Raw genomic sequence first — 20,106 nt, 5'->3', positions numbered from 1 at the left:
GTGTTAATTTTTGTTTTAGTTGAAAAAAAATCTATGAAAGGGGGGACGACCCACCCTCTTTCCATACTGAAGGAAAGAAAGGTTTTTATAAATCCTTTTTAGCCTTCAAATAGGGGAACCAAGGGGGGGCGGCCCTCGCTTCCTCTTTTTCTTCTCTAATTGGCAAAACTGACCCCCTTGGAATTCTCTCTTTTTTTATCTTTTTTCTCTTGTGTGGAGGCTGGTCCAGTAGCCATTGGTGGTTTCACCTTCAAGATGGTTGTGTCTTGTAGGTGTTGCTTTCGAATTTCGAGATGGGAGACAAAGGGTTTCGCTGGTTCGAAACTACTTACAAGGTAGGTGCATGAAACACGTAGGCATGGGTTGATCTAAATGCATGAGATATGCATAGGGGTTATACTAAGATTTGAACCAAGGGTGGATCAAACCTTGGAACAACCAAAATAGATTTGATTTCGGTTTTTAAAATTAGTTTTAGTGAAACCATGTCAATATATTAGATTTTTGAAAACCGGTTTGACAAAAAAAAATTGAAGCCTTTAAGTAAAAATCAATTTTGGAGGAGATTAGATTTACGAGTGAGTGTTGGATCTCAATTATTTTAAGTGTATTTAGTGTATGAATGATGAGTTTATGTGTTACAAGCATGATTCATAAGTTTTGGAATTTATTTGGATTTAAATCTTTGTTTAAATCAAGTATAGTGTTTTATAAAGGGATTTAGGCAAAATTGGGTTGGATTTTTTTATTGTATGCTAAAAATAAGTTAGTATTAACATGTTAATCAGTTGATTCCATGTTAGTATTATTAATTAGCACATTAGTACATCTGTAAAACCATGATTTGATGTCTTGATTAGTTTTCATGCGATTAATTGATAGATGCATGTCTATTTGGATAGATCCATGATTGAAACATGATTTTGGGATGATGCATGTTGATGTTATAATTGTTGCTAGCATAAAAAGGCCTAAATAATTGTTATAATGTACTATAGATATGTTTAGATTATTTGCAATTATAGTTGATCTTATTTTGATATCATCCTTGATCTTGATTATTGAATGTATTATGAGTTTTTAAAATCATTGTTTTGTTGTTCTCGTTTTTAATCTAACTAGTTTAAGAAAAAATATCTATTTCTCCCAGAATATGAGTACAAAAAATAAAAATAAAAATACTAGGATGTTCTACACATCTAGGGCTTGAATTTAGAGTCTTTTTATTTTTTATATCATTTAGGGCTTGATTTCAAAAACAATTGTATATTAGAAAGAATTGAATGCACATATGATTTTGTTGAATGAGCTTAGTTATAAATAAAGTTATGCATGCATCCTTTATGTAAACATGTAAGCATGTAATTTGGTGTATACATGATGACGATGAATATGTAGTATGAGCTTGAACATAGCTCGTGAGTGAGCCTATGTTCAGTGGAACCCATGAGTGCTTGTTGAGCACCAAAGAAAGAAAAAACTTAAAAAAACATGCACATAATCACATAATTTCCTCAACAAGGCCGTATTCAAGGCTGCTCAAAGATAGATTTTGTACAACAAGCAATTTGAATAGGTTAAAAAATAACCTTGTGTTATGAAATCTCTCTGAGTGAAACTTGGGCTAATGAGTCAGTGTGCTAAGAGTACTTAAAATTAATTTATGAGCCTAAATTTAAATAACACCTAGCAACCCATTCAAACCCAGGACTACCTTGGAGAATGTGGTGGTACACTCGATCGGTTGATCATTGTTATTTGGAGAGCTAGGCATCTTCATTGGTCTCTAATTGTCGATCATAGGGGTCTGGACTACCGTGTAGCCTAAGTGGTATGCCTCGAATCTCTATAGAGTAAGAATCAATTTCGTACGGACAACTGAGAGTTCTCTCGGTGATGGACCACTTTAGTGAAAAACTCTAAGGGAGTTGCTAGATTCTTCTAATAAAGGGGCTAATAAATTACTTGGCATAATAGACACCTCATTGGATTGGTTGAATTAGAGTTAAAAACCCTAAGTGTGTACCCTTCTGGGTGAGAAAAGATAAACAAAACATAAAGTACTGAATCACTGAGATTACTACAGTTTGTGCATGATTGTAGGGTTTATTATGAATTGTCTATTTACCTTTGAAAATGTTCATGATAGGATACTTATCTTGAATGCTTTTTGTAATCATGATTTGGTTATGAATTTGTGAAATGTGTATACCTATGCATTATAATTGCATGATTGAAACTTGTATCTGAACATGAACCTGTGTATAAGTCTTATGTTTAGACTCTATCCATGTTTATGTCGTTTAGTGTATCCTACTAGGGTTATGAATTAATGCCCCCCTACTTTGACATTTTTCAGATAGTGCATGACATGGTGTGATGACAGGTTGCTCGGCAGCGTCGGACGAATCATCAACGTTCTCTTTTCTAGGGGATCCTACTTCAATTTGGATATTTTTTATATTAAGTTAGATTTTTATTGAGACATATATACTTTGAATTTATTTGAGTACTCATTTGAATTAAGTTCTTGAATTAAGTTCTTTAAATCCAGTTGTGTATATGATGATGTGTTATTATAACTCGCCTAAAGTTTGAATCAGTTTTACAAGAATTATTCTGTTGTGTTGTACATTCATTAAATCATTAAAAAAAAATCAAAAAATTTGAAGCATTACAATCACATGCTCATCTCTGCCGAACTATTGGTGTTGTACTTGTATATCCTTATAGGCTCATCCTGGACAGACTATTCGGTTTTAGATATGTAAAACCTCACAGGTTCATCCTCTTGAAAACAGTTCATCAACAATTTATTTTATCAAGTAGATTCTATTGACATACATGCATAAACACAATTGACCTTTCACAAGACCGATAGCCACCAATTCGGGCATAAGCATGTATACGTTCAATATGCATCATATCATATATCACGTCCTATAGCATTTTAAGTCATATCATCATGCATTTAACATAACCAACAGAGTTCTATGAACTACACCTCAATCGTGAGCTTAAACATTTATCACATACATTCATAACTTCACATAAAGACACATTTCATCATATGTATTAATATCATAACATAGGTACTTGCACATCACATTTCATCATGTATTCATAAATTGAATATCAAAACATGCATATACAAAACAAGTAAATCCAAATCATACATATGCAAATTTAGGTATGCATACATAAAATATTGTATTCCATGCATGTGTACGTGAACATGTGTATTTCATAATACGAACATCTAAACCTCGAGCATACATAATTTTTACATAATTCGAGTTATGCATAAAAATTCAAGTCATATATGTTTTTAAAGTACGAGCAATTTCATGTAGACATTCTTAAAACTCATAAAGATATATAATTATATACAAATATCGTAAACATTTGTAATTACATGCAAACAATACTTGCTACATTAACGTGCATTAGAATCGCACAAATACCAGAGTTAGTGCAAATTTTACTCTACCTTGAAATGTGCAAGGCTAGTGTATGTTCATCAATGATACGAATGTGACAGACAAAACTCATGTGCCTTGGGTCCTGTGTCAATTATGAAAACTTGAGCGGGTCCAACAACGATGGAGGCAAAGCAACGGGACATGCATCGGGAGGCGGTAGCAGGGAAGTTGACTTCACGGTAGGGAGGGTTGACCCTTCAAAAAGAGAGAGAGAGAGATGAAATTTCACTAGAGGGGGGGTGAATAGTGAAATACGATGCAGATCGATAAAATAAAAAATAAGGCAATAAGGCACAACACAATAAACACAGGATTTATACTGGTTCGGCCGAGTTACTGACCTACATCCAGTCCCCAAGTAAAACACTTGAGCCTTCCACTATAACATCCGAGTCACCGGATAAATAGTACAACACCCTCTTTCTCAGAGGTCTACTTCTCTCAATAGAGAAGGAAAACACCCTCTTCCTCAGAGGTCTACTTCTCTCAACAGAGAAGGGAAACACCCTCTTCCTCAGAGGTCTACTTCTCTCAACAGAGAAGGGAAAACACCCTCTTTCACAGAGGTCTACTTCTCTCAACAGAGAAGGGATACAATCAGAAATCAGAAAGTTACAACATTTTCCTATAAAACCTTCAGAATGATATGCAAAGTATGAATGCACGTATGAAGATTCTCAGAATGATCTTTTTTTTTTCTTACACACTTGTATTTTTCTGAGAGCTTTTCTTGACTTTTTCTCTTTCTTTTTCTAAGCTCTTGTCTCAGAGTGTCAAGCAGGAATTTTTCTCGTTGAAAGCTTGCTTGTCTTTTCACACTGTTGTGTTTGTATATATATATAGTCTTTAGAAAACTAGTCGTTGTCTTTTTGAAATGATTGTCCTTTTGGGATATGAGAAGTCAGGTCATTTCAAAAACAACTTAGTGTAAAAAAGATAAGTGTACTATATTGCTTTTTCAAAAAGTCTTCTTTCCATACGAAGCATTTTTGGAGTACACTATTCGTTGGTGTATTTTAAATGAGTTATTATTTGTATTAGGTCTTTTCTCATAATAAATGTTCTGGAGTATTTTTGAACGTTGAAGTGTAGTTTATCATGTAGTTTTGTCTTTACTCAATTTAATGGTTTGTAGTACATTGAACGTTGGAATATATTCTATCATGTAATTTTGTCTTTACTCAATTTAATGAATATTAGTATATTAATATTTTTCTTACAAGTCGTCACTTATAATAAATGTATGTAAGTGTGATAAATGTTTGTTGAGTACTTTATTTATAAATGGTCATTTCTTAAAAGCTTTTTGGAATAGCATTTAATGTTTACAGAAGGAATGATGACTTTAAGTAAGTCGACATTCTTGAGTATGGGTTTTATTTATAAATAAATAGTCATTTCTCAAATGCTTTTTGAGGTGGCATTTAATGCTTACAGAAAGAAATGGTCATTTCTTATTTTAATAAAATAATATTTATTTTCTCAAATCGTCAATTCTAAAATGAATGGTTGTGAAGTACACTAAATGCTTGAGTAATACTTATATTACAAATAGTCATTTCTCAAATAAATGCTTGTGTATTATCTTTTCATAATTTATCTTTTCTTACATAAATGTTTATGTATTATGAACAAAAATTTCTTACGTAAAAATTTATGTATTATGAACTAATGCATTTTGTCTTTTCTTACATAAATGCATATGTATTATGAACCAATACATCTTTTCACATTTTGTCTTTTCTTACATAAATGCTTATGTATTATGAACCAATATATCTTTTCACATTTTGTCTTTTCTTACATAAATGCTTATGTATTATGAACTAATACATCTTTTCACATTTTGTCTTTTCTTACATAAATGCTTATGTATTATGAACCAAAATTTCTTACGTAAATGTTTGTGTATTATGAATTAATTCATTTTGTCTTTTTCTTTCATATTTGAAATCATTAGCTTTTATATCTTGTCAAAATGTCTTTTTCATAAATGCTTGTAAGAAAGTACAATTAATGCTTTTGAAATCATGAGCTATTATATCTTGTCAAAATGTCTTTTTCATAAATGCTTGTAAGAAAGTACAATTAATGCTTTTGAAATCATGAGCTATTATATCTTGTCAAAATGTATTTTTCATAAATGCTTGTAGGAAGTACAATGATTTGTTTCAAAAAGGTGTTTTTGAAATGCTACAATATACATAACGTATCCTTTTATGAAAGCTTAACTTTTTGTAAATAAATGGCTTGTATGATTTCAAAGCATATAGTCTAATATGAAATATGCATGCTTCTGAAGGTTTTGTTACATATGACTCTAAAGAAGAAAAAAGTCTTCATCTTGAGGAAGCTGATCTTCTTGGATGATAATCTTTATGAATGTATGGCCCATCAAGCTTTTTCTTCAAAGTAGTATGATTGCATCAAATAGTTGCACTTGATCAAGTTGTCTTCACTCTTCTTAAGTGAAATAACCTTGCATCAAATACTCGTTAAATACATAGCACATCATATCCAGTCATAATATAACATATTCAGTTTCACATATGAAAGCATATCATATTTATCATATCTCATGAAAGCATATCATGTATTTATCATGTATCATATATATGCATCATGAAAGCATATCATATTTATCATGTATCATCAAAACATAGTTTCTCAACATTCTCCCCCTTTTTTATGATGACAATATATGCACCCCCTATCACTAAGCCATATATATTATGATGATTTAAATATGATATCAGAAATAAAAAATGCATAGAAATGGTAATCATAAAAAACACCAGAATTAACATAAAAAAGTTTGTGTATACTTCATGTGTATGAGATAAAGTGTTAAACGTTTTTCTCCTACATAGGAGAGGTAAGTTTTCTCTCCCTCTTTGTCATTGACAAAAAGGAGGGATCAGAGTCGAAGAGTTAATATTATAGACCAGGTTGAAGCAAGTTGAAGACAACAAGTCAAGAAATGGATTTCAAATAATACATGGGGTGATCCATTGTTTTGAGACAGAGTAAAGAAGGAAGTGAGTTCAATTCATGTGAGAGAGATGAATAGAGATAAAGTCAAGCTGAAAAGACATAATGAGAAATTTTAAGTTGGGCGTATGAAGAGAGTGATGACAGACATGGATTTTCAAATAAGACATGGATAGAGAAGAGGACAAAAATAATTAATGAGTGATATGAGATGAAAGAGATAAAGAAATGTCATGATTGCTTATTTAATATAGAAATAGTTTTTATGGAAATAGGTCATAGGGTGATCATGTGATGTGTACTTTGAAAGATATGACATTTTTGAAAGAAAAGAATGACTTAAAAAAATGTGTCATGATTAATGTGTTTTCATATTTGTAATTTTTATGAGTATACGTAAATATGAGAAGGACACACTTTGACTTTGAATAGTGGTAAGAGAGATGATGAGACAAAAAGATATTCATGAGTGAAGAGTAATAATTCTTTATATAAGAAGTATTTTTATGGATATGCGTGGAAGGAGTAAAAGTAGACATAAAGAAAAGTGAGATGACATATATGGATTTTCGAGTAGGATAGGAATAAAAAAACAAGAAAAAAATTCATGATTGATATGAGATGAAAGACATAAAATAAAGTTATGATTGACATGAATTAATGTTTATTTGATAAACATATTTTTAAAGAAACTCGATTGGAGGAAGTTCATAGTTTTTAGAGAATAAAGTTAAGTTTTAAACTAGTAAAGGAGTCAAAACACGGATTGAAAAGAATGGAGGCTCAATTCGTATGAGAGAGAGAGAGAAATTGGTACTAAAGGTACTAATGAGAATAAAAAATGAAGGACAAGTTTTTCGAATAATTTTTCATAAAAGGTGTGAAGGATGAAAGGACGATAATAGATTGTACTTAGGATATGATATAACAGATGATATAGTAAGATTTTACGTGAAATATGACAGCTTGATTTTGAAAAAGGTGGTGAAGAAAATAAGAAGGATAAACACTCGATTTATTTAACATAAAGTTTAGTGAAGTGTCTTAATAGGAGGAAAGGAAGTCATGAAAAGGGATATATCACTTGAAAAAATAACATAAGTGAGGAACACAATATCATGTTGAATCTCGGATAGCTTATCGTAAGAGAGGTTTTCACAAGAAGACAAAAGTGATAAAAGGTGTTATGAGATGAGTGATGTGAACAGAGTCATGATAGCTTTACTTAATATTAATTTTTCTTATGGATATGAGTGAAAAGAAAATAGGACAAGGAGTTATTATTGATGTGTACTTGAAAGATGACAAGTTGAAAGACATAAAGAATGTGTCATGATAAATGTGTTTTTATGAGTGTTTAGAGTATACGTGAATATAGTTTGACTTTGAATAGTTAAAAAAAATACATATATAAAAAAAACATCGATAAAAAGAAAAATAAGATTTTAATAGAACTCATAAGAAGTTTTAGTCTTAATAAATGTGATTAATTATAAGTCACTTAGTTTGCATATTCCTAATTCTCTTCTAATTTGTGTAAAGTCTTCATGTTTCAAAGGTTTAGTGAAGATGTCTGCTAATTGTTGATTAGTAGGTATGAATTCGAGTTTAATTATGTTGTTTAAGACTTGTTCTCTTAAAAAGTGGTGTCTAATTTGAATGTGTTTAGTTCGAGTGTAAAATAGAAAAGTTTTAAGTTTCGTACCACGCACGAGGTGCTTATTTTAATCTATATAAAGCACATTTTAGTTTAAAAACATGATCAGAAAATTGTTCATTTTTAAAACCTAGAGGTTGTTTTACATAAACTTGTGCATTTATAAAACCATTTAGAAAAATACTTTTAACATTCATTTGATATAGTTTAAAATCCATATAGCTTGCATATGCTAAAAACATTCTTATAGATTCAAATCTAGCAACAGGAGCAAATGTTTTATCAAAGTCAATACCTTCCTTCTGATTGTATCCTTGAGCCACTAGCCTTGCCTTGTTTCTTACAACATTACCTGATTCATCCAGCTTATTTCTGAAGATCCATCCTGTCCCAATGATTTGATGATCTTTTGGTTTTGGTACAAGATCCCACACATCATTTCTTTGGAACTGGTTAAGTTCTTCAGTCATTGCTAGCATCCAGAACTCGTCTATGATGGCTTCATCAATCTTTTTAGGTTCAAGTTGAGAAATGAAGGCCATATTTGCAATATGTTCCAACTGAGCTCTTGTTTGATCCCCCTTGGTCAGGTCTCCCAAAATCTGCTTTTGAGGATGATCTCTGATTTCAGCAAATGTTCTTTGATGATCATCTTCATTAGATTCAGCTGTGTTATCTAAAAGAAAATCTGTACTTTCAAGATCATCATCATTAGTCTTATTATGAACAAATTGACCAATAGATTCATTAAAACTGACATGCATAGATTCTTCAATAGTATTAGTACTCTTATTGAAAACTCTGTATGTTTTACTATGACTTGAATATCCTAGAAATATGCCTTCAACAGATTTATCATCAAATTTATCAAGGCTATCTTTTGTGTTCAGGATAAAGCATTTGCACCCAAAGACTTTAAAGTAGTCTATTCTTGGAGTTCTGTCATAGAATAATTCATAGGGAGCTTTATTCAACAAAGGTCTAATAAGTACTCTATTTAAAATATAGCATGCAGTATTAACAACTTCATCCAAAAATATTTAGCAAGATTGTTATGTTGAAGTATAGTTCTAGCAGATTCTTGAAGGGTTCTATTCTTTCTTTCTACTACACCATTTTGAGGTGCAGCTCTAGGAAAGGCAAAGTTATGTGAAATACCATGCAAGTTATAAAAAATCATTATCAAATTCTCCTCCATGGTCACTACGAATTTTAACAATTGAAGAGGATTTTTCATATTGTAATTTTTTCATAAAATTTCAATTTCACAAAACGTATTACTTTTGTTTTTCAAAAATATTACCCAAGTGAATCTTGAGTAATCATCAATAATGACAAAAGCATATTTATTATGATTAAGACAAGCTACCCTAGAAGGACAAAAAGGATCCAGGTGGAAAAGCTCTAAAGGTCTTTTACTTGACACAACATTATTTGATTTGAAGGATGATTTTGACAATTTTCCTAATTGACAAGCATCATAAAAAATAGTCTCTTTTAAATGGTATTTTAGGTAACCCACGAACCAAGTTATTTTTAGCCATTTTAGAGATATATTTAAAGTTAACATGTCCCATTCTCATATGCCATAAATTTTGAGAGTCATTATTTACTTATGAGACAATGTTCAGTAATATTATCTAAGTATAATTCATATACATTATTTTTCTTTATACTTTTTAAAACAATATTTTCGTTTGTGTCCACTATGAGGCATGCATCATGTTTAAAACTGACATTATATCCTATGTCACACATTTGACTGATGCTTAAGAGATTGTGTTTTAAACCTTTAACAAGGAGAACGTCTTTGATAAGAGGTTTATCGATATTACCAATATTGTCAATACCAATTATCAAACCTTTGTTGTTATCTCCAAAGGTGACGGTTCCTCCTTCTTTATGATGAAGAACAGTAAAAAGATTTGGATGTCCTGTCATATGTTTTGAACATCCACTGTCTGATATCCATCTGTTCATCTTTTTCAATGCCTGCAATAGATCAAGTAGAAACTTTTTTTGGTACCTGATCGGGTCCTTTTTTGTTAGATTTTGGAACCCATATCCACTTTGATTTGGGTTTATCTATAATCTTAGAGGAGTGCATGGAATTGAAATTATAATACTCCTGCTTAGGTTCAATAGAACCTTTGACAAAAGTGGTATTTTGATTCGTACAAGAAGGTTTACTATAATGAGAGTTACTAATACCATTCTTGTAAAAAGAGAATTTTTTAGAGGAAAGAAGTTTGTCCAGGTTCTCTTTTCCTTTGGTAAACTTGAAAACCGTTTTCATAAGGTTTTCAGTTTTACTTTTTAATTCTGAAATTTCTACTTGATTTTTAGTCTTGAAGCTAGTAGAAGTGATTTCAGAAGTGAGCATAAAATTTTTCTTTTTCAACTCAGAATTTTCAATACTGAGTTTTTCATTTTTCTGGGAAAGCTCTAAATTCTCGGATTTTAAAACTTTGTTTTTGAGAATTATTTTTCTGGATTCTTCAAAAAGTTCTTGAAAAGCATTTTGAAGTTCTTCAAAAGAAAAGTTAGAAGTTTCACTTACAGAGCTTTCTTCTACCATGAAGCACATGTTTGCAGTTTCAGCTTCATCATCACTTGACTCTTCACTGGTGGATGGTTCTGAATCATCCCATTGAGCATGTAGAGCCTTTTTCTTGAAGAACCTCTTCTTTGGTTCCTCGATTTTGGATTTTCTTTTTAGGAGAGGACAGTCACGTCTTACGTGAGCTGGCTTGTTGCATTGATAGCACATAGTCTCTTCTTTTTTATCTTGCTTTTCTTTGAGCTTTTTGGAAAACCTGTCCTTTCTCATGAAGCGTTGGAATCTTCGGGTAAGAAGAGCATTTTCAGAATCTTTTTCTGAATCATCATCCTCTGAGAGAGTTGGAAAGGCAAGATTTTTCTGTGTAGGTTGTTCTTCTTCCCTTCTTTCTTTCATATGAACTTCATAGGCCATAAGATTGCCTATTAAGTCATCCAGAGTAAGCTTGGAAAGATCTTGGGCTTCTTCAATAGCTGTAGTCTTTTTCTCCCAGTCAGTTGTGAGAGATCTCAAGATCTTTTTTACGTTATCAGTCTGGGAATGAGTTTCTCCCAGAGATTTAAGATCATTGGTGATATTGGTGAATCTAGTGAACATTTCAGTAATGGTTTCATCTTTGATCATCTTGAAAAGTTCGTATTTTCGAACCAATGATGAGATCTTATCTTCTTTTACTCTGTTTGTTCCCTCATGAATAACTTCCAGATAATGCCAAATATCATGACCAAAATTGCAGATGGATATTCTGTTAAATTCATTTTGGTCTATGGCACAGTATAAAGCATTCATGGCTTTTGAATTTAAGTTTGCCATTTTTCTTTCTTCATCAGTCCATGAAGAGTAGTCTGATGTAGGAGAAGAATATGGATATTCTATGATATTCCATACAGCAAAATCTACAAACTTGAGAAATATGATCATTCTACATTTCCAGTAGCCATAGTTAGTTCCATTAAAAAAAGGAGGGCAAGATGAGTGTTGACCTTCGATATCACGAGCATAAGAGGTTGATGCCATTTTTGTGCCGGAAGACTTGTTATGTCGAAACCAGCAGAACCTGCTCTGATACCAAATGAAATTCCACTAGAGGGGGGGTGAATAGTGAAATACGATGCAGATCGATAAAATAAAAAATAAGGCAATAAGGCACAACATAATAAACACAGGATTTATACAGGTTCGACCGAGTTACTGACCTACATCCAGTCCCCAAGTAAAACACTTGAGCCTTCCACTATAACATCCGAGTCACCGGATAAATAGTACAACACCCTCTTCCTCAGAGGTCTACTTCTCTCAACATAGAAGGAAAACACCCTCTTCCTCAGAGGTCTACTTCTCTCAACAGAGAAGGGAAACACCCTCTTCCTCAGAGGTCTAGTACAACACCCATTTAATGTTTACAGAATGAATGATGACTTTAAGTAAGTCGACATTCTTGAGTATGGGTTTTATTTATAAATAAATAGTCATTTCTCAAATGCTTTTTGAGGTGGCATTTAATGCTTACAGAAAGAAATGGTCATTTCTTATTTTAATAAAATAATATTTATTTTCTCAAATCGTCAATTCTAAAATGAATGGTTGTGAAGTACACTAAATGCTTGAGTAATACTTATATTACAAATAGTCATTTCTCAAATAAATGCTTGTGTATTATCTTTTCATAATTTGTATTTTCTTACATAAATGTTTATGTATTATGAACAAAAATTTCTTACGTAAAAATTTGTGTATTATGAACTAATGCATTTTGTCTTTTCTTACATAAATGCTTATGTATTATGAACCAATACATCACGTAAATGTTTGTGTATTATGAATTAATTCATTTTGTCTTTTTCTTTCATATTTGAAATCATTAGCTTTTATATCTTGTCAAAATATCTTTTTTATAAATGCTTGTAAGAAAGTACAAGTAATGCTTTTGAAATCATAAGCTATTATATCTTGTCAAAATGTCTTTTTCATAAATGTTTGTAAGAAAGTACAATTAATGCTTTTGAAATCATGAGCTATTATATCTTGTCAAAATGTATTTTTCATAAATGCTTGTAGGAAGTACAATGATTTGTTTCAAAAATGTGTTTTTGAAATGCTACAATATACATAACGTATTCTTTTATGAAAGCTTAACTTTTTGTAAATAAATGGCTTGTATGATTTCAAAGCATATAGTCTAATATGAAATATGCATGCTTCTGAAGGTTCTGTTACATATGACTCTAAAGAAGAAAAAAGTCTTCATCTTGAGGAAGCTGATCTTCTTGGATAATCTTTATGAATGTATGACCCATCAAGCTTTTTCTTCAAAGTAGTATGATTGCATCAAATAGTTGCACTTGATCAAGTTGTCTTCACTCTTCTTAAGTGAAATAACCTTGCATCAAATACTCGTTAAATACATAGCACATCATATTCAGTCATAATATAACATATTCAGTTTCACATATGAAAGCATATCATATTTATCATATCTCATGAAAGCATATCATGTATTTATCATGTATCATATATATGCATCATGAAAGCATATCATATTTATCATGTATCATCAAAACATAGTTTCTCAACAAGAGAGAGAGAGAGAGAGAGAATGTTCACATAGAAGGTCGAGGGAGGCCAAGTACGATTCGTGACCCTAAAGAAAAACAGTGGAACTCACCCAAGGCTATAGTAACAACATTCTTCATTTTTAGGCTAGAATTGTCACACTATGTATTGATTGTAACTTGATAGATCAGCCACATGATTGGCATCCTTCAAAAGCAAAACTGTAAATTGTTGTAATTTTGATTAGTAATTCCCTTGTAGGGGTATATACATGTGAGAACTGAAATATGAGAACTAGAAATATGGGCATTTCCAACACTTTTTTTTTTTTGCAAATCCAACCATGTGGATGTACTTGGCATGTTGAATTTGCTAGGAATCAACCACTAGATCTTGTATTTTTTTTATGAAAAAATGTGATTTTTGAATGCTTGAATATTTAGGAAGATTTGAGCCATTGATTTTTAAGCCTTAAAATATCGTTTATGCATCAAAATGGGACGATTCAAGAACGGGTGCTTATAAAACCAAGCACCTATAGATCATATTCGTATGGTTAGATTCAAGAGAAAAGAACAAAAAATTTATGAAAATCGTGGTTCTTACATTTGTTCTCATATTTCCAGTTCTCATGTTCTAGTGACTCTCTGAGAGAGAGAGAGAGAGAGAGAGAGAGAGAGAGAGAGAGAGAGAGAGAGAGAGAGAGAGAGAGAGAGAGAGAGAGAGAGATCAGCATTACATTGGATGCCCTTCTTGTCGAACATTGGTTTGGAGCGCTAGATGGGTTCGTTTCATTTTTTATGTGTTTTTGACCTTCATTGGTGGTCACAGCTGCCGCAAAAGTTCTGGGTGGTAAAAGTCTTTAGCAACGGTCGCGATCGCGCTAAATGCTCTTTTTTACAAAAAAGATTATGTTCCGCATGCGTGATCAACAGCAGCAGAAAAGGCACTGATTTTTTTCATACGCTTTGTGTGTTTGATGATAACGAATTCATATTTGGTACACATGAAGTTTCAAGTTTCCAAATGCGAACTGGGTTGTGCTATCATTGAGATGGGTCATTGTTATATTGATTGGCTTTAGGGTTGTTAACTGGTCGGGTATCCGACCCATCAGGGTATACCCGAACCTGACAAATAATAAATTTTCTGGTTCAGGTTTTTCTGGGTCACAAAACTGGAATCCCAAACTCAGACCCGTATAATTTCATACATTTGTTTTTATTAAAAATAACATATAAAATACTTAGTTCAGATCAGGTACCCGAAAAAAATCATGTACCATACCAGGGCTATGTATTCCTTAGGTCGGGGTTCACGTGGGCTTGAATATTTTTTGGGTTGGTGCTTTCCATGCCCGTACCCAAGAATTTGGGTTTGGGTACCTAATACAAACAAGGACCATCCACAATGTACACAAGGACCATGAGGTACACAAAATGAAGCAATGGACAATGAAGAATTACTTGATATGCTCTTGCTGGAATTTAAACGTGATTATATAAAAAAAATTCTAAAAAGTTTTTAATAATTAGTTATTTGGTGCAGTGTGTAGTGTTTTGTTTTACATAGATGATGTCAATGCAATAGTTGACTTTTTATATTAAATAGTATCGTCAGTCAACTTTTTTTAGACTTCTAGAATATGGGTATATTGGTAATTCATCTCACAAATTTCAAGGGTAAAATGATAAATTCAAAATATGAGTTAGTGTCAACTGAAATTAAACTCAACGTTAATTCATGATTGGGAGAATTTGATCAACGCAAAAAAACTTTTGGAATTTGATTAACACAAGAAAAAACTTTTGGTGTGGGCATGAATTAGACGCAAAAACTTGGGGGTATTTGAAAATTTTTCCTATATGTTACCTACTTGAAGACGGAAGAAGGGCATTGGTTGGTCAAAATAATTTTCCTTAGAAACTTTTTAAAATTTTCATATAAGTTTTGTTAGATTCCAATGCCATTTTTATGTTCTCAAAACATGTTGTAATACGAGAGAGATTAGGAAAGTTAGATGGAGAATCCTAGTCGTTAGTTATATTACCAAAGAGAGAGAGGAGAGAGAGTAAATCTTACTAAAAATTACCAAAGTTAAAATTGTGGATTATATTCAAAGTTACTAAAGTTAAACATAGATAATTTTAGAGTTATCATACAAGAGACGGAGAATACTAATTATTAAAAAATAATCAAATTAGAGAAATTGTACGTATTGTTTAAAGTACCAAATTTCATAACTCATTAAGCATGGGATTTATTAGGCTCTTTCTAAATCATATTTATTAAAAGTTCATGCCCATAAAGAAAAACTTAAAATTTTACTATTTGTATGGATTTTATGTGCGGGGTCAGAAGGAGGAGGTTTTTTAAGGCAGCCATTAGAAGAGGGTGTGCTCTTATTCTAGCCAAGAGATCCTGTGATCACACTCTAGATTTTAACTGAAATTATTTTTTTTTTTTACTTAACTGGTCCATAAGGAGGGGCCGCTGATCTAGTGTATATATATATAATATTCAATGCCTAAAAATGTATAGTCATCTTCAACTCAATAGCTTATAGCCTGCTAGATACAATTGGTCTGATTTTTTTATAAAGAAAAGATCCAAGGATCGATTCTTATTAAATCGACCATGCTGAACCTATCTATAGGGTTGGATTTAATTAAAACAACTTGCATCACCAGATTTAAGAAGGCATTGAAGATGAAGGATGAGATAGGAGATGAATGGAACTGAACTGGGATGGCAGGGATGCCAAAGCACAAAGTTATTATCCCAATCTTTTGGAGAGATGGGATGCCATGTAGATTCCTTTTTTTTTCTGATTTGATATTTTTGTCAAAAGGTATATATCTTAAAATGCATAAAGGTTGATCGGCCCGAACCCAGCCCACGTATATAACCGGTTCAGGTTTTGGCCCAGTACCTAACGAGCCCAAACCTAAAATCATTACCCGAACCCAAACTATATATGGCGGGCCGAGTCGGCTTGGCCCATCGAGCCGCCGAGCCGGTTACCCACCCTATGTGCATGTTTAAAGTTTTAAATTATGAAGAAATATATAAAACCCCTGTAGTCATCAACGAATGGGTTTGTGTTCTACAAATCGGACCCATAAGAGTTGTAGTGGACAAAATAGATTCCAAAAATTTCAAACAAAGTATGCCACGCAGCCATGCATGCGAAGAGGGTCAAGACTTTTTGAGAAATGACAAACAGTTAAGACTCACAACAATAGAATAGAAAATCCTGTAGGGGTTACATAAAGTATTCAAGTCGGGACAAATACTTTTCCTGAAAACTACACCTGCATTCTATTACTTGACTGTAATAATTAACAATAATAATAATAACAACTACCAACACCACACAGAAAATTCAAACCTTAGTTTCAGGGTTTGATGATAAAAAAAGAGGTCTCATTACCCAAATAGAGTCGGGTATATATGGTTTGTGAAATTTCATACTAAACCCGAGTTCTGAATAAGACCTACGAATTTTTCAACAGGAAAAAAGATTAAAAATGTGATTTTACTGGGTATGGACCAGTTCTAGTTCTTGTAATCATTAGAGTACTCATGTATGGGTTGTTTTCATAGCGACCCCGATAGGACCTTAGTCCAAATCCGGTACCAGCACCTCAAACTCAAATTCGGGATTGGACTCACCTGGGTCCGAACCAAATCCAACCGGTTGACACCACTAGAAGGAATGGACGGATCGAGATTTTCTGCCCTTGATTATCTGACACAAACATATGGACAGAAGACAAATCCTATAAGTTCCAAATGGCGTGGGACCCAGCTGCTCCCATTTTAACATCCCCCTAACCTCATGATCGTTCAGTCTTAAGAGTCTCTAATGTCAAGTTAAAAAAGCGTTTAATCTTCAGCACATTAGTACACAAAATTCTCCGCTGAATCCTCCGCTGTGGGGTCCACCCTGGGGTTTTCCTCACTTCCGCGAATACAGGAATAACAGGATTCCGCCCTAGTCAATATTCCACATCTTCATACCCCTCTTAAATGTTGTGATGCAACTGGTTTCGATCAAATCTGACTTTACAGATGAATTTAGAATCGACAGTCAAATATTATTTTTTCAAAGAAAAATATTATGATTTTATAAATCAATAAAATTTTGTATTTTGCCAACCCATGATTTTTTAATCACCAAATAATCCTGCACACAAGTCAGATTTTTGGCCATTTAAATGTTGTTCTTCATGAATGATATACATCACATATGTGGAGGCCGATTCGATCCAAACAACCTGCATCAATGAAATCTCAAGGAAGGTACTAAGATAGGGATGACACAGGAGATGAGTGAAACCGATTTGTCATAACCTGTAGTCTTCAAACAACGTGCTTTTGGAGTGTCATGCTAAGGTACAAAATGGGCGTATCAAGCCGCAAAGCAACATTCCATATCTTAATGGCTTTTCACTGTTCAAGGTATAAGGCTGGTAAATCAACCAAGCTACTTATGAACTTGGTTTGGTCTGACTCGATATATAAGGGCTCGTTTTTCTGAATGAGGAAAATTCTATTAAAATGACCGTGGTGATTACAATGTTCATAGCGGCTATTAAAATGATGGAACAGGACAAAGTTCATAGCGGCTACTCTATCACATAGTCAAGATTACATCCCAGCAATTTTCAAAGTTGGCGTGCAATCCTTGCCTATAAATGGTTACACCATAGCCTTACATCTCACAAGGTGACTAAGGAGTGTAAGAGTCTTTAGTTGCAGCTACTTTCCTTTGAAGAGTAGTTTCAGCTACGGCTCACAAGTAGCTTCTGAAAGATGGCTTCATACATCTCAAACTTGCTCCTGGCCACCTTAGTCATCTTCACCATAGTAGCTTATCCCACGAGTGCACAACTCTCTGTTAACTTCTATGCCACATCATGTCCTTCTGTCTTTGATACTGTGAGAAACATAGTTAGATCCACTGTCAGTAATGAACCTCGTATGGGTGCATCACTTATCCGCCTTTTCTTCCATGATTGTTTTGTTAACGTGAGTCTCTCTTTATTATTATTGTTATTATTTTTATATTATCATCATCATCTTGTTGTTGTTGCGCTGTGTCGCAAGAGAAGGAACAGTATGTCAGGTTGTAGTAATATATATATATATATATATATATATATATATATATATATATATATATAGAGAGAGAGAGAGAGAGAGAGAGAGAGAGAGAGAGAGAGAGAGAGATGTGTAGCTGCTCAAACCATGAGAGTTCATCGCACGTCTAAAAGTGTCCGCCTAGACTTTGTCTGGAGCTGTTTTAGCGTCAGTAATAGTCGTTTTTTGAAAAAAAATGCTGAGCGTCCGTCACTTCCCCGCGATGGACGCTCACGTGAGTGACCTTCGCACCTAATGAGTGAACAGCTACCAATTTTTTGAAATGCATTTCGTTGAGAACCGCATGTGAATGAATATTTTTCATGTATAGGTCTGACTATGAAACGCTTGGTTACAACTTCAGGGTTGCGATGGAAGCATTCTGCTGGACGGAAGTGATGGAGAGAAGGCAGCCATACCCAACACTGATGGCTCTGCGAGAGGGTTTGAAGTGATCGACAGCATTAAGGCTCAACTCAACACGTCTTGTGGTGGCAACGTTGTCTCATGTGCAGATATCGTGGCCATAGCTGCTCGTGACTCTGTTGTTGCTGTAAGAATCTCTCTCTCTCTCTCTCTCTCTCTCTCTCTCTCTCTCTCTCTCTCTCTCTCTCTCTCTCTCTCTCTCTCAATTGTTTCTATGTGATTTTGTAGTTGGGAGGGACAACTTATTCAGTACCGGTTGGAAGGAGAGACTCAAGAACATCCAACCAAGCTGGTGCCAATCAACTCCCGGCTCCCTTTGAGGACCTATCTGTCATCACCAGAAAATTCACCGACAAGGGGTTCACCGCTAGGGAGATGGTTGCCCTGTCTGGTGCGCACACAGTCGGTCAGTCTCGATGCTCGGCATTCCGCGATCGCATCTACAACGAGACCAACATTGATTCGGCATTCGCGACGAGTCGACAGGCCAACTGCCCGAGAGCAGCTGGACTGCCAGGCGATAGAAATCTAGCACCACTGGATGGTCCGACCCCTAACACCTTCGATAACAGTTACTTCAAGGAATTGGTCAGCAGGAGGGGCCTCCTTCACTCGGACCAAGTCCTCTTCAATGGTGGGGACACTGACTCTATAGTGACTTCCTACAGCAATGATGCCAACACCTTCTTCAATGACTTTGGCAATGCCATGGTGAAGATGGGGAACCTTAGCCCACTCACTGGCACCCAAGGTGAGGTTAGGGTCAACTGCAGGATAGTCAACTAAAAAGCCAAGATAAGAATACCCACAATATAAAAATGTAGTAGGAATCAATTGCTCGTGGAATTTCTGTTCAAACCTTTGGCAGTGTGGGGTTTTGCAGAATCATTGTGTTTCCAGCTCAATAAGCAATGCATTGCTACCAAAGAGTATTGCGGCTGCTAAAGTTTGCTGTATTAAAAGTCTATATTAATTGTCAAATCTCTCTCTCTCTCTCTCTCTCTCTCTCTCTCTCTCTCTCTCTCTCTCTGGTTATTTTACAAGGCCTACCGTTGAGTCCTTGCTTTGTTGTGCTTATCGTTGAAACACGGATGCCGCCACTAAAAAGTATTGCAGCTGCTAAAGTTTGCTGTATTAAAAGTCTAAATTTTGCTATATTAGATCTCTTGGATTGTGACTTGTACGTGAAGATCAAGAGGACCGTGAGTAGAGCTTGGTTCGTTGGTTTATTGCCTTGGGAAGCACATCTTAGCTCCTTCTTGTCTCTTCTTTTTGCTCATTCGCTTTCTCTC

General features: G+C 33.9%; 1 protein-coding gene across 1 annotated transcript; it reads left to right on the top strand.

Moving 5' to 3' along the window:
- Window positions 1-18,061: 18,061 nt before the first annotated feature.
- LOC149836843 (peroxidase P7-like) lies at window positions 18,062-19,717 on the top strand. The gene is made up of 3 exons (XM_090007138.1): window positions 18,062-18,277; window positions 18,753-18,941; window positions 19,043-19,717. The coding sequence occupies exons 1-3, from the start codon at window positions 18,062-18,064 to the stop codon at window positions 19,598-19,600; spliced, it is 963 nt and encodes a 320-aa protein (XP_089863264.1). The 3' UTR covers window positions 19,601-19,717.
- Window positions 19,718-20,106: the final 389 nt, after the last annotated feature.

This window comes from Nuphar pumila, chromosome 5 (assembly GCF_984573655.1).
Source record: "Nuphar pumila chromosome 5, dmNupPumi1.hap1.1, whole genome shotgun sequence".
In the NCBI taxonomy this organism is placed as follows: Eukaryota; Viridiplantae; Streptophyta; class Magnoliopsida; order Nymphaeales; family Nymphaeaceae; genus Nuphar; species Nuphar pumila.
The sequence above is the reverse complement of the archived record's forward strand: the minus strand, read 5'-3'. Positions and strand labels throughout refer to the sequence as shown.